A 15,128-nucleotide genomic window follows, 5' to 3' on the forward strand; every position below is an offset into this window, starting at 1 on the left:
CTAACAGCGTGAAAGGTGCATCTATTATCCAAACTGCCTTGACAGAACACAAAATCCACAAAATAAATTAGTTGCCTAGTGTATATAAAGAATCAACCGCATATCTACAACCAAAACAGTTTAGGTTTGGATACATTGATTTTTACTCAGTGGGTGGGCACTGTTAGGGGAAAGAAAAACCTGCTACTACCACAGCCAGAGGATACAGTATTTATCACTGTCTTCTGAAAAATGAGATGTTTCCTTATTCTTGCCCTACCAGTCTTGTACTGCATGCTTCTCTTTCAAAATACTGTATCACCACCAGAAGTATGTTAGGGCTCTGCTGCAGATCACTACATTGCAGACTCCCATGCTCCCCCCCCCCCTTTTTTTTCTTTTTTTTTTTATAAATTTTGTTCTTTTTTTTTTTTTTGGAAACTCTTTCTGGACTTCACATGAGAACTGAAATAGACATCTCAAAATAGGTGTTTAAAAAAAACCTTAAAACCATTTTCTACTTTTTCAGTTTACCTCAATAACATAAGAATTCTTTAGTATTTGTGAAATGCTATTTCTGATATGTCTAATTTTAAAGAATTCAGAACCAAGAGTGATGGGATATACGCTTTCCTTTGAAAGTAATCCCTAGCAATTGCAACCAATCAATTCAACAAAGTTTCTTCATTTAATGGCAAAGTTTATTCATTTTTTAACAATTAAAAGACAAAACATTTAAAATTTGCAGTTCAAAACATGCACATTCACCAAATGCCAAATGACATGTAACACTGCATAGAACTGAATGTGTTACTAAAAGAGACTAACTATTTATAAAACACAGTGCATTTAACATCCAGTTAAAACTAAACCTGAGAAACTACCATAAACACCGAGTCAAAAAGTCTTCATTCATGCAGCTTCATAATTTCCACAACAGTTTCAGCAGTAATGGCTTAGTGGAGCTGTAAAACCTCACTTTATTACCTTGAATGCAAATTTTGCTATTACAGACCGACCGCTTTCTGCAGCGGTTCATACATATCAAACACTGAAAATCTTAATGAAAAATTAAGTTGAAGTAGAAAAACAATATTAATGCATTTATGGCTTCTATTCTACAATAAAGAAACACCATAAAATATGATTTAAAAAAAAAACTTGTTCTGGTCACAGCTTTGCAATTACAAATCACCCTCTATATGGAAATGCTTTCATTTAAGTTAAAGTATCAGCCCTCCAAAGTGCCCAGCTTTGCACATCATTACTCAGATGAGTAGTCCGTATACTCACAAACAGTCCAGTTGAAGCCTATGTGAGTAACGGTTTGCATAAGCAGGAACCAGGTTTGGGATGCTAAAATATTCCTTTGTTTAATAAAGATCTATTGGTTAACAGCGAGGAAACTGGGGGAGTGAGGGCAGAGGAGGGCAAGGAGAAACTCATCTGTTGAGTTTTGTTACCAGTGAAAACATCCAGTACCAAGAAAGTTGAATTGACAAACTCATTTGCCTACATAGCGCTAGCTTCTCAATATATTATGAGCAGACTTTCAACGAAGGCATTAAAAAACAGGGAACAGCAACCACCATGCATTGCCTCAGAACACTTAGAAATATTGCCTCATGCAGACAGAATGACAAATTCATCAGAACTACAAGTGCTTTTACACAATACGTAAGAAAAAAGGGAAATAACTTCTCTCCTTAAATTTAACACGTATTCCAAGTTACTCATCATTCAAGATGGGTTTAAATGTAACAAAAGAAGTCTCAAGACACTTAACGCACATCTTTGTAACACAGTGAATTTTATGGATTTATGTGGATATACAGGAATTTTCAGCTATCTCTTAGTGTTTCAAAATATTTTATTTATCATTTTATACAAATAGAATGATGACTAAGTATAAATCTGTTGAAAATGCTTTGCAAAAATAAGTGTAAAATTAGGAAATGGCAAGAAAAAATTCCAAATACAAATTATCAATAGGTTTGTTAAAATTTGTTTCCTGTTACTTACTCTTTTGAATCATTTATATATATATATGTATATATTTAAAAATAATCAAGCAACAGTATTTATATAAGATATCCGATTTCTAAGTGGCACTGGTTCAACTTTTTGATTGAAATTTTTAATACTAACTTGTAATTATTATGCAGTGCATATGAAACAGATGGAAAAGTCCATGTGAGTTCTATATTTAATACAAATTTGAATTTTCAAACAATAAGAACAGAGGCATTGTTACGAGCATTTTTGCCTAAACTATTTTTTCTTTAAATAAACATCTGCACAATCCCCTTATTTTAACAAAGATAGGATGTACTAACAGGATGGTAATAGCTTATATTACTGTGTACTCAACATGAAAATAAAGTGCATATCGTATACTTCACCTGATTTAAAAGTGGGCACACATAGCTAAGATGATCTTATATTTTAAAATGGAATTGCATGAGCAATCAAAAAACATAGTTAGAATTGCCACATTGTCTTTTTTACTATTTCCAAGAAGCAATATCTTCCAACCACTAATTACCAGACAATAAATAACATACAGTGTGTAGAAAAAGTACAGAGACAGGAGAAAAACCCATCAGAAGCAACAAAAATGAAAAATGCACTTTGTGAAATACTACTTCAAATTCTGTAAAGATGTAAGGATGAAACGCTGTGATAAGACTATCTTAACAACCTTAAATTACAGTCTAAATTTAGGATCTTAGAGCTGTTTCAGTTGCTTTCTTCCTTAAGCTAGTTAAACTGGGGATATGCTGCGTGTTATTTTCCACAAACTGTATTACAATGATGGGACAGAATTTTATTTCATGGGAAGAATAAGAGATCATGTAATTTCACATTGTAAATACTTTACAATGCATTCTAGTCCTCGCATCCCATCTGCAAAATCAGCAGTTAAACCATTTAGAACAGAAACCCACCAATAATAATTAAAAATTTACCCATAAAAAGAATATGCATGGATTGAGTAGTTTTATATGAGTTAAGTACACTGAAAGATTATAAAGGAGCAACAGTGTCATGGTTAATTTCAGAAATGTTTTGAAGTTGGTCATTGTCCCTTGGATGACAGAAAATAGGGACCCCCATTTTAGGAAAGGGGCATGCCCCCAAATTTTTTCTTGCCTTAGGTCAAGTGATTTGGCCCTCCCATATTGATCCATCTATTTATCTATGCCTGAAATGGCTTTTCTGAAGGCAGTTCTTGTCTGCATGACTGACTGGCAGTACTGTTTCTAGTGGGATACGTTTCCTTTGTCCCTGTGTCTTCTGTTTTCTGTTTAAAGATCACTCCGAGAAAGTGAGAGGAAGACATTGCATAACATGCATATGAAATGCAGACTGCCTTCCCATTGATACGCCTTCCTAAATATGTACTTTCATATAGTCCTTTTGTTGGGCTTTCCATGTGTATTTGTAAGTTTCTCTTAGAATGGAGCATAAGGAACTTGGATAGTGCAATAAAGTGTTTAGTTAGATGAAAGGCAAGGAGGTGAAGTCACCTTTAGTAAGTATATGACAAATGAAGGAGGGCAGAGAAGATGGGATTGGATGACTTGTTACTTTTAAGTTGAAAGTGGATGATTTGGAGAGCAAAGAGGAAATTCTTAATTTAACAGATCATTGGGGATGTCATTGTTCTGCTTTTCCATCTAGTTGATCTCCATTCAAAGAAAAAAAAAAGATCATTTCTAAGTAACGCGCAGAAATTTAATTAAAAACAAAACCAACTGCCACTATAGAAAAATTTATTTTAAATGTAATTATGGTGGCTTTTAAACTCAGAATTAAACATGGACTAAAAAACTGCAAGATTTAACTAAATTCTGGAGTTAAAGTAGCTTTTCTTAGCTTGAAACCTGATGGTTGTTGGGTGGTAAGCTGAGAAATACCAAATATAACTACTTAAAAAAGTTATCACAATCTTCTCATTTAACACCTGCCTCCTTTTTTTTTTTCCCTTAAAGCAGGTGTGTATCTTTTTCTGCAGTCGCTTCCTCTCCATTTTTAATTAAAGGTGAGAGTATATAGGTCTTCTGCCTGACCAGTAAGTTGTAAAGAGACTGCTGCAACATATTTCACACCTTTACAGGAAGTGGCTTTAGCGCAAACAAAACAGTACATACCACAGACTAGCGAAGGGCATGCTTTGCTCTCTATTTCAATGTATGCATTTCAAATAATTTTAGTATAAAAATGTTGAAAATTTAATTAATTTTAAAAAAGACATTAAAACAAACTTTCTTTCAAACCTACAGCATAAGCTAATACTACTAAGCATCGCAAACATAATTAGTTTGCTAAAGGGAAGTAAGGCAGAGCAATTCTTAAAAAATTGAACAGAATAATATGTGTACTCAATTTTACAAGGTGGCAGCCATTTTCAACATGTGCAATACTAAATTAATATAAGGGAAAAGCTTGTATAAGGCCAAAGGTGCAAACACTTGCAGTTTTGAAAGCAAATGCCATAAAGGCCACTCAAATTAGACCTGCTGTACTGTAAATCTTTCTCCTCAAGTGCGGAGACTCAAGCATGCAGTTCTGAAATCAGGACTGGAGTTAATTTCCTTTCAAATTATTTCTAACAACAGAAAACATTTATGGAACTTCTTTGGCAAACGTTTTTACGTTAGTTTGACACAAACATCTATAAACATCTTGACTCAAAGTCTTTCTCAAAGAAGGTGAATTAACACCATTAAGATACTATTTTTTTTTAGCACTTGTTGAAATCAAAGGCTTGTTATCAACTGTATTTAAATATATTAACACTTAAAAACCTTCACAGATGCTAATGGTCTGTCAATGTAAAGTATGTTTAGCGATCTGACCATTGCCTTCCCAGTATATGACCAGTGTTGATTCAACTTCATTGTAAAATAAGCAAGCTGGCAAGATACAAGGTAAATTCCAATCTGTTTACAAAGGCTAAGCAAATACTTGTCAAAAAATTTAGAGATGGTGTGTTACAGTATAGTTGCACAGTGCTTATGTCTACTGAATACACAAATCCAAACTTTATGGAACAAGACCATCATAGCTCTTTAAATCTCTGATAACTGGGCCATGGTCGCAGCTCCCAGCAAAGATCTAGTAGTCTGTCTCACAAAAGTAACTACTAAGGCCTAAATATTGAGCAGTGTTCCTTCACCATTCCTCAGGCCTTTGTTTTGTGGTATCGTAAGCTCTTATTACTTCAGACTGGGAAACTATTCCATTTTCATCTTGAGAGAAGGCGTAGCCATCTGCAGGTATAACCAAAATAGAAACCAATTAAGTTTTGATCAGATTTTTTTTGTTAAAGCTTTAATAAAAACAACTTAACAAAGGTCAGTAGAGGGAAATAAACCTCTTTTTAGCAATTAGTAGGTAGAAAACCCATGCTGTTTCTTACATAATTTTGCAATTATAAAGTAGCAGAAATAACTTTGTGCAGTATCTTAGAAATGAAGAGAAACCTACCAACAGGCAAAGAACATGGTCTACTGGGTTTAGGATACTGCATCTTTACTATAAACAAATGCAGTGAAAGGTAGAATTTTACTTCTATATTATTAATGGATATTAATTTTTATTTGTCAGTGAACACTTACGAAGCAAGTTTTGCTGCAGAGAGTCAGAGCGATACAAGTTCACATGGTTCTTCTTAAAAACATTCTTCAGTAGTTGGGCTCTTTCAGTTAAGCTAGAAAGAAAGTGGACACGTGTGAAAAATATCTACTTACTAAGTACAGTATCCCTTTGTCTCTGAGTCTGTTAAATGGGAATTAATTATTAAATGAGAAGTCTCCATTCTCCTTTTTCTTTTTTAATTGTGCCTGAACTAATTATTAAGGAGATAATTAAAAGTGTGTAAAAGGGCAGACTATGAAGCCCAGATCCCCGGTAATGTTTTTACTTGTCACAATACAGGCAAAACAGCTGTTTGAAGCACTGTTGTGCGCTGATAATACAAATAAATGAATAATATTGTAAACATTTGAGCGTGACTCCTTTAGAAACATGCAGTGTGAAGGGAAGGCACTGGCTTCCTTGACGTAGCATGGCCTGATTAGTGCCAGGCCGAATTACAGTCTGTCTTTTTCTTACGTAAGGAAGTAGTGCTCTTAGCTTCTACTGACACAGTACCCCAAATGGATGGCAAAAGAAGATGGAGGAAAAGTCATATTTGTGGCCATCAGCTGCATGTAGAGAAACATCTTGCTTCCATGAAAACTGTTCTAGCAAGGTGTATTCCCTGTAAAACTCTAGAAGTTTTTCTGGAGATCATACCCAAATTACAGACTACTATTACTACTGGAGGTTGGTCACTTCAGCCCATCTCCTTCCTTCTCAGCAATACTGAGTCTGTTGTGTTATATGTTTATTGAGCTTTAATGTGATCCAAGTGACTCTCCATTTCAGCCCAACTAGAAAACTGAAGGAGTATTGAACAGTTTTTTAAACCGAGACTCAAGCACCAGCTGAATGCTGCAAACTGTAAGGAATGGAGCAGTGAAGGTATCAGGTTTCCTTACCGTACATCTTTCTTACATTTAAAGTTCTCTCAGATAGGATCCTACATTACTAAATAAGTAACAGATGGACTAGCTATAGCTCAGAAAGCTTTCAACATCTGACAATTTTGATAACATATTAAAGATGTGCAAGGAACTACATTTAAAAAATTCACACAAAACCTTCAATTTCTTCCTCTAAATTTGGTATTCACTGTGAATTAGAGCTTGTGTTTCAGAGAAATACCAACTTATCATTTAAACATTTTCAATGCTGAAAAATCCAGCCCCTCCCCATGTGAAGTGGTCTAAAAATTAGTTCACTTAAAAAAAAAAAAAGTATCTTATGTTTATTCTGAGTATATAGTGATTTGATTTTATTATAGTTTTCCTAGATTATCAAAGTTGTCTCTTGTGTAAGGACGTACCAAGTATAACAGATTTCACATACTTACGTTACTGAGTTTTGATCAGTCAAATTACTTTTTAATATTATTGTCAATTAGCTCAACAGACTTAACCTTCCCAGACTACCTACCAGACTAAGTGGTGCAAAGAATGGAACTAGATTGCTTCCCTTACTAGATTAATATTCAAACCATTAGATTAGAAATGCTAATTCTTTCTTCAGTGACTATATACTTCTTATATATGAAGGTGAACCATTGTTTTAAACTGGAGAGACTAATGGTCTATCTCCCCTTCCTGTTCCCCTCCAGTGTGGTGGTTCTAAGCTGGAACAGGGAAATAAACCTATTATTCCCACATCCATAGAGGAATGCTAACTGCAAAATCTACAGGGTAAGAGGACAGGCAAGGGAAACTGCTTCTGTGGCCATGTTTTGAATGAAAAGATGGAATGAGACTTCCTTGTAAAAAAGGAATTACGTACCAATTCCAGGAAAGCAGCTGGCATCTGCTGACTGAACCAAGAATGGAGAGGCTGGAGTACTGAGACACACCTTACTCTCAGTGTTTTCATACACTGGCTCTTTGGGGATTTTTTTGTTTGTTTGCTTGGGTTTTGTTTTTAATTTTTTTAAATTTTTTTCATCCTAATTGCTCCTCTATGCTGTGTAGGAGCCTTGTTTTTTAGTTCAGAGCTACAAACTGTTACAATGACAAGATTAATAAAAAATTAGGGACTGAAGTTTAAACCACAAGTATACATAGAGTGAATAAATAAATATTTTCATGTAAGATGGGAGGTGAAAGAGGTGGAAGACCATACAAATACTTAGATACAGCTATCAGCTGTATCTCCTTTGCAATACATCTGAGAAACCCTTCTTAATGTGAGTTGAAATCAGCAAATTTTTATGAAATTTTTGGTTTTGACAGGTGTAATTTTCTAATAAAAAACTATTTTATTAAAAACATAGCAGGCCTATTCTAGCATTTTTGGTACTGTCATTATTCTTTGCTTGTGTTCCAGAATGAAATGTTCAGATTGCTTAAATGCTAAGCACTGAAAATACTGTCTTAAGTTTTACAAGAACATGAAGTATGCACATTTCTTAGTTCATGTATAATTAAGTTTTCACTGCACAGATCTGATTGCTGGTACAGAAAATACAAATAAAGTAGGAAATACATTTGGAAAATGAAGAGTGCTTCCAGCTATTCGGGTATTTAATTCTGCTCTATTTCTATACTTGAAGAAATACTGCAGAAAATAAGTATTATGAATCACCTTGTTGCCATTCAAAAGCATATTTAAAAATCTACTTGTGAAGTCAAGAAAGCATGGTTTCATAATTAACCAATGATAAACCACAGCAACTAAATGCCTATGCTCATTATGCGTACCTACATGGACAAGCAGAATATTAACTATTGTTGAACATGTAATGTATACATTTACAGGTAATTAATCTCACTTATAGAAAAAAAAATTACTACTCTGTATATTCCTTAGCTGGTCTAAAAATAATTTGCAAGTGGACTGAATAAAAAACAATGATTCTATGAAGCAGAATTTGCAGTATATATCTCTAAAGACGTTTCCACAAGTTTGGGCTGTTATTCATGTTATTGTTAAGTCTATGTAGTATTCAACTCAGTAAAAATATTTTTGTACTAGGTATTAATATTGTTGTTTCTGCTTAAGCATAATATACAAGGTATCAGAAAAATTGTTTTTGAACAATGGTTTATATACAAAATGTATCCTTTTGCCTTAGTCATTTCAATTTTAAGTAGAAATGGTTTTGTAGCATTTCATTTACAATGGCTCTAATGATACAAGTCATACTTTCTGTGGCACAAATTTGTTAATCCACTGAAGGTGCTCTATTATTTATGCTATCAAGGCACTCTCAAGTCAATAGTATTCTGACATGAAAGTTTACTTGCTGTTGGAAAAGTGACCACACAAAATTCGCACCTTCTTGGTCAATATATGTGCTTACTTAACTGACAAATACATGTGACAAAACCAATTTCAAGGTGTTGCCTACAGAAGAACAGAATAAAGTATTTTTGGACAGTTTTGGGTAAAAAATCTGATTACACACCTTAACACACACACTGAAACACCAAGATACAATAGGAACGCTCTTCCTGAGCCTTCAATGTTAACAGTTTAAAAACCTTTTCAAATCAGTACTGGAAAAGTACAAGGGATGACAGATTTTAAGACTATATTAGCATGTCCTACTTTTAAAGCATATGCTAAAATACAATAAAGATCTTTGAAGAACGATATTGTAAATTCTTTCAATTTAAATGCCAGTTTTTATCCTAATTCTAAGAAAACAGCTGAAAGCACAAATTCAGAATTTAAATAGAAAATTCCCATCCTAAGACTGATAGGAAAACATCAAAAAGTAAAGCCTTACAATCTTAGTTGTATTTAAATGCACGCAGTATCAGGTCACAGTTCTAAAAATCTGCAACAAATATATTCTAGCTGAAAAAACAGCCATAAAAATTAACACTAATATACTTCTAAGTAAACATTCAGATACTGTCTCATTACAGCATCTAGCCAATAGTAGAATCCTGACCTGTTATCTGTGGAAGCTGTTTTGTGTTGTAGTATTTTTAAGATGGGAATGGACAGAGTGGAAAACTTCCCGAGTTATTTTTCTCACTATTTCCCAGTTACTTCTTAATCAAACAGTGATTTATATCTTCTTAGGTTATTTTGGCATTTCATAAGAACAAATCCCTTCTTCCGCTAAAACATAAAAAGGTACTTCCAGAGGTATGCACACTAGAAAAATATTATTTGGTGCTGAAGAATACCCAGTAAGTTTGTCAAAAATAACTATTTGTTCTTGCATGAAAAGCACTACAACTCAAGAATAAAAAAGCCTCATGTACATATTTAAATCAGATGTAGAGGACATTCCTTACCAATTTAACTAACTCTGCACTGGTAACTAGTTAATCCAGGCTTCTGCAACTTAGGAGACTCAAAAATGTTTACAATAGTTGAATCACATTTCTGAAGATGCAAGTCAGTCAGTTCATCAGACCATTTCTTTAACAAAGAATACTTTCTCCATAAAGGGTGAAGTTTTGGCTCTATTTCCTGAATTAAGATGTAATTTAAAAAATCACAGAAGGAATAAATCCTTAAGAGATATTAAGATGTATAACATCGATTCGCATGTTAGGTGGATGCTTGTATACTTCAGAGAATACAGGTCTAAAAATAACATTGTGGAGAAGGAATGGATCTAAGAAAGACATTCTGGCAGGTAACTAAACAACCTTCATGAAGCCCTCCTAACTACTTAATTGTGGGATAAAAAGATGCTTATAAAACTAGTGGTGAAAACACTAAGTTCCTCTTACTTAAACAAAAAGGGACGTGGAAGACATCCTGTAGGATGAAGGAAGAGCATACTGCCTAGACAAATGAAGTCAAAGTAGCTGAATTTGGGAATACAAGAGAAGTCTTGGGAATGCAAGTATGGAACACTAAAAAGGCACGTTACCTTACTTTCTTCTGCATCCACAAGATGTTCCCCTTTTAGCACTGTCTAGTACTAATGTCTGCTTTCTTTTCTGTAATTCATTCTTTTACAGCTTCTGCTCTTTACAAAAGAGCACACAGCATAGATTGCTTCTGTCTCAAAGCTCAGCACATCAATATATGAGTTGGTTGATTTGGAGGAATATCTTGCCCTGAAGCTGCCTGAATGAGCACTGCCACTGGAGAGAGGCATCCATAACAATCAATTTAGATCACCTTTAAAGGTAAGAGAACTCACTCTTGCAAGCACTACTTGGGTCTTGTAGTGACGAAGGAAAAGTATGCTTGATGCAGGAATCCTCATCAACTAGGGGATTTTGCAGTACTTCCAATATGAAGCTGCTGCCACAAAGACAGCATATAGAGCCTGCTGGGAGACACTATGCAGGTATGTGCTCTTACGTAGCCCACCACACTAGACTAGGTGTTCCACAGGTGGTGGGATGAGCTTCCAGGCCTCACGGTACCTCCCCAGGTATTTGTCTATGGTACCAGGGAAGATGAACTCCACTAGAGACAAAACATTCTTGTGAAAATAATTTCTAGGAAAAGAAAGGAAAAGTAGGAGCAAACACACAAGCTGGATATTCAACCCATTAGAAATGGTGGTCATCACCTTGGTATCCAATGTAATTTGGTCTCAACCTGGTAAATTCTAGTAAGCTGATTCCCACAGAACTGGAGGAGGGATACAGTAAGATTGAAGGAGAAAGGGAACTTAAGTATCTTTATGAACAAAAGGTGCTTCTTGAAAATCAAACCTACAATAGAAGAAGTGGCTGTTTGTGTTTTTTCTGGTCTCTTTCCATGCATACCTTGGCAGGAAAAAAGCCTTCTAGGCTAAGCCTTTTGCCATGAAGATACTAAAAGACCAGCAGTCCAAAAGAAAGAAAGGACAGGAAAATCAAGTATCAACAATTTCAGCTTTTTTTTAGACTTCACAAAACTCATGAAAATGAAGAAATTGTCCAATTGTTCAGTTTTACCTTCTCCCTGTTCAAATTACCTGCCTGACTCATGAAGAAGGATGTAACAAGGGAATTCTTGTGGAGTCTTAAGTTAAAATTATTTCTTACCTTGTACAGGTTAGCCAAATTTGTTTGCTCTGGACTGGCATTAGATACAAAGCCAGCTTGTTCTATTCAATTTCAGAAAATCCTAGACAGATTTTGCTGTTTTCCCGTATGCTACCAAGCATGTTTTAAAAATTTATTTTAATTTTTTTTATTGTGCTTAGGCCCAATTTATAACTAAATTAGTGAATGATGCAGGTTCAAACTCACTTTGTATTAATTGTTAACACAGACAAAAGTGGCAGAATTAAAATCGTCCCTCAAGTTTGTTCTATACATAATAATTCGAGACATAACAGTCAGCTACAAAGAAACACATCAATTAAGCCTTTCGTAAAAACCTACATCTAAGCATATAAAAAACATACGGGCTCAGTAGACCTGAAACCTCTTTACAGATGCCTTTTGTTTGTATTGATTTTGAAAAATAACCTTTTATCGTTAATACAGGTATAAGGCTGAAAAGATTTAGCTTTTTTTTTTTTTTTTAAAGACAATGATCTACAGATTTTTACAGTACCTCTTGCCATGCACAACTGCCCCAGGATCCTCAGACTTTGCTTCCAGCTCCTGAACTTCATCTACCAGTGTCTTAAAAGTAGCTCTCTTTACTCTGTAAGTAATACAAAATACTGCCAGATTTACTCTTCTTGAAAATAAAAGAACAGATTGTTTTAACACTTACATAAACATTCAATTTACAAATCCATTCCCAGATGACTTAAAATTAAACTTTACAAGAAGAAATATTAAAAAGCAAGTCTAAATAATATATTTTATCAGCTGTTCTTGCAAATTAAAACAACAAATATGTATAAAAAAGACATTGCCATTATTGAAACATTTAAAATACTAGTAACACTTGTAATAAAGTTTGTCAAAAACAAACAGGGTAAAAAATGATTTTATATAATCACCAGAGTTCATATTAATTTGCTTTTCTTATATTAGTAATTAGAACACACATTTAAAAGTCAGTACTTTCTCCTGTAAACCTCGGCATTTCTGTACTCACACTTTGTATACTACGTCAAAAAGTAAAGCTGTCATAGGAATACATAGAAGTCCCATCCAAAACACTCCAGAGCTGAACATCATAGCTGCCTGGAGGGGAAAAAAGCACAAAATGTGATGATGTCATGACAAGAACTGGGAAAAAATCCTTAGAAGTATCAATTACTTGGTTTGAGGGTATCAAAAGCAAATTTAAATGAACGATTCTAGTCTCTCTAATGTGAAATAAAACTTTAACTCCTTTCTAAAGTCCCCTGAGTCGCTATAGAAATCCAGTAGGTAGTAAGCACTAATTCATGTTAAGAAGCTGGTAGAAAGATCACACCGCTTAGCTCTTTGAGAGAGGGGGAATCTACCCCTCCACAACCCTGCTCTACATCACTATGCTGATTGTAGACATTTCCATTAAAACCAGATTTATTGAAAATCCATCCCCCCCCTCCCCCCTGCACGTTTGTCAATACGTTATGAGAACAATTTCTTATTTGCAATCAACCCTAACAGGATATAATGGTTCCTGACCCTTGATATGGATACTGGACACCGTTACAATCATTTTGCAATGTAACTTGGATCAAAGTTATCTCCAACAGAACTCACTGTATCACAGTTCCCACACTACCACAGACTCCTGATCAACAAAATGCTTAAAAATGAGAACTAAGAAAACAACTAATTATATAATTATGGAAGTATGCAACATATTGTTAAATTAATATCTAACACATTAAAGCACAGTGAAATATTTGCAAACCAGATCATTGCTTTTAGCTGTGTGTTTGCTTTTTTATACACTGCTTTATATTAATACGTAGGAATTTACTCTGTTCATAACTCAACTTGGTCTGTATACATACTAAAAACTAAAACACACTAAAAAGCCAAAACAAACATCATAATGTATGGACATTAAAGGAAAAAAACCCCTTTAATCTACCCTTATAATTCATGCCCAAGTATCTACATCAATAATATTATGGATGCAAGGAGTATGATATATACTTAATGAAGCATATTACTGAAAGATTGTTTTGCAGTCAGTATTAAAAATACCTTTGTAATGTAATTAGATTGCACAGAGATTGAAAGTAACATCGCTACGCGACGATACCCTTTCAAATCCTTTGCTTCATTACTTGGAGACTAACTCCTTTCAAAGGTTAAACCTTAGTATGTAACTAAAATAAACAAGCTGAAATTTTACTAATATTAGTTAGCAGACAAACACAGGTAGCTTGCACTAGCTAGAGTCTAATTTCTGAATGTGTACACATGAACATTTTAGAATTATACTTGATATGTTCATGTCTAAAACCAAAAGTGAGTTATTTTCAGGAAAAAAATCTCCTCATATAGATAAAAAGTTAAATTTACCTTGTTTTCATATCCAAATTCCTACTGACACTGATTCTTTGGAAACCATTAGAATCTATTTGAACTGACAATTTGGTAAACTTTCCACAGCTATGTTAAAAGGACATAGATATTGCCCTGAGATTCTAGTAGTTATTTCTGCCAACAGCTGTCAGCAAAGGTGTAAACACTGAGCAGTGACAGGTTCAAAATAAAACAACTCATATTTTCACCGGAGGAAAAAAAAAGAAAATTTTATATCAGGATGTGGAGAAAATGTATTAGCACAGACACTTTATAAGCAAAACACGACTTTTGACATACTTGATGAAATACTCATTTCCTAAACCAGCAGCTAATAGGAAACGTCTATCACAACTACATTTTGGAAGACTTTTTATAATTAAGTAGCAATTAGAGAGATGAAGTTTCCTAAAAAACAAGAGAAAGCATAAAAAATACAACTTGAAGTAATTATGACTCTTACTTCCTATCATTAACAACATTTTTTAATTTATAAGAACACAGCAAAGAGCTGTCCTCGCGTTAGCCACCCTGTATTAAATGTTTGCTGGTGAAACAGCAAAAGTGATAATGTAGGTCTTAGGATGTTAATTCTGACCATTGTAATGCTAACTATGAATGAAGGAACAACTGGCGCCTACTATTCAGTCCATCCAGCCTTTGGCTTTACAAATGAACAACATGAATTGAGGAAAAAAAAAAAAGTTTTTCTGCGTCATATTTGAAAGCCTGTCAGATTTTTTTTCTTTTACAGAGTTAATCCAAACCTAAAAGATTTAAAGCCGACATTCGCATTAAAGACAGAGGGCCTCTTTGTATTTTTTGGATGAAGAGGGGAAAAAATAAAATCCCACAGAGGTATTTCCTTCCTTTCTGTACAAGAAAGCTCCCCCCTCACTCTGTAGAAAACATTTTTGTCTCTAACTTTTCACATCTCTCTACACATAGGCAGGTCATCTGGGAAATGGCAAACCAATCCTTTTCAGACAATGGCACTAACAGGAGCAGCCTGTTCTGGGGACGGACTCTGGCTGCCTCTGTTCGTGGTTTACAAATTGTTCCTAATGTGAGAGATTTGTGGTCTATGCCAAGTTTTCCCCCTTTAGGCCTTGTGAAACCAAATGGAATCTGCCACAAAAGTGGCTCCCAGGGGAATTCAGAAGTAATCCAAAA

General features: G+C 34.4%; 1 protein-coding gene across 10 annotated transcripts in view; it reads right to left on the reverse strand.

Annotated features, from left to right (window-relative positions):
- Positions 1 to 664: 664 nt before the first annotated feature.
- The window catches only part of ATP8A1 (ATPase phospholipid transporting 8A1), a 122,345-nt gene continuing 107,881 nt past the window's right edge, over positions 665 to 15,128 (reverse strand). For all 10 annotated transcript variants that reach the window (XM_087735937.1, XM_087735938.1, XM_087735936.1 and 7 more), the window contains 4 exons: positions 12,580 to 12,668; positions 12,085 to 12,177; positions 5,604 to 5,695; positions 665 to 5,255 (listed from right to left, as the gene is read on the reverse strand). In XM_087735937.1, coding sequence (XP_087592063.1) covers positions 5,158 to 5,255; positions 5,604 to 5,695; positions 12,085 to 12,177; positions 12,580 to 12,668 — 372 coding nt within the window. In that variant the 3' untranslated portion in view covers positions 665 to 5,157. The remainder of the gene's footprint in view (positions 5,256 to 5,603; positions 5,696 to 12,084; positions 12,178 to 12,579; positions 12,669 to 15,128) is intronic.

The sequence above is a fragment of the Nipponia nippon genome, unplaced genomic scaffold (genome assembly GCF_047370975.1).
Source record: "Nipponia nippon isolate SJK-2023a ecotype South Korea unplaced genomic scaffold, ASM4737097v1 scaffold_6, whole genome shotgun sequence".
Lineage (NCBI taxonomy): Eukaryota > Metazoa > Chordata > Aves > Pelecaniformes > Threskiornithidae > Nipponia > Nipponia nippon.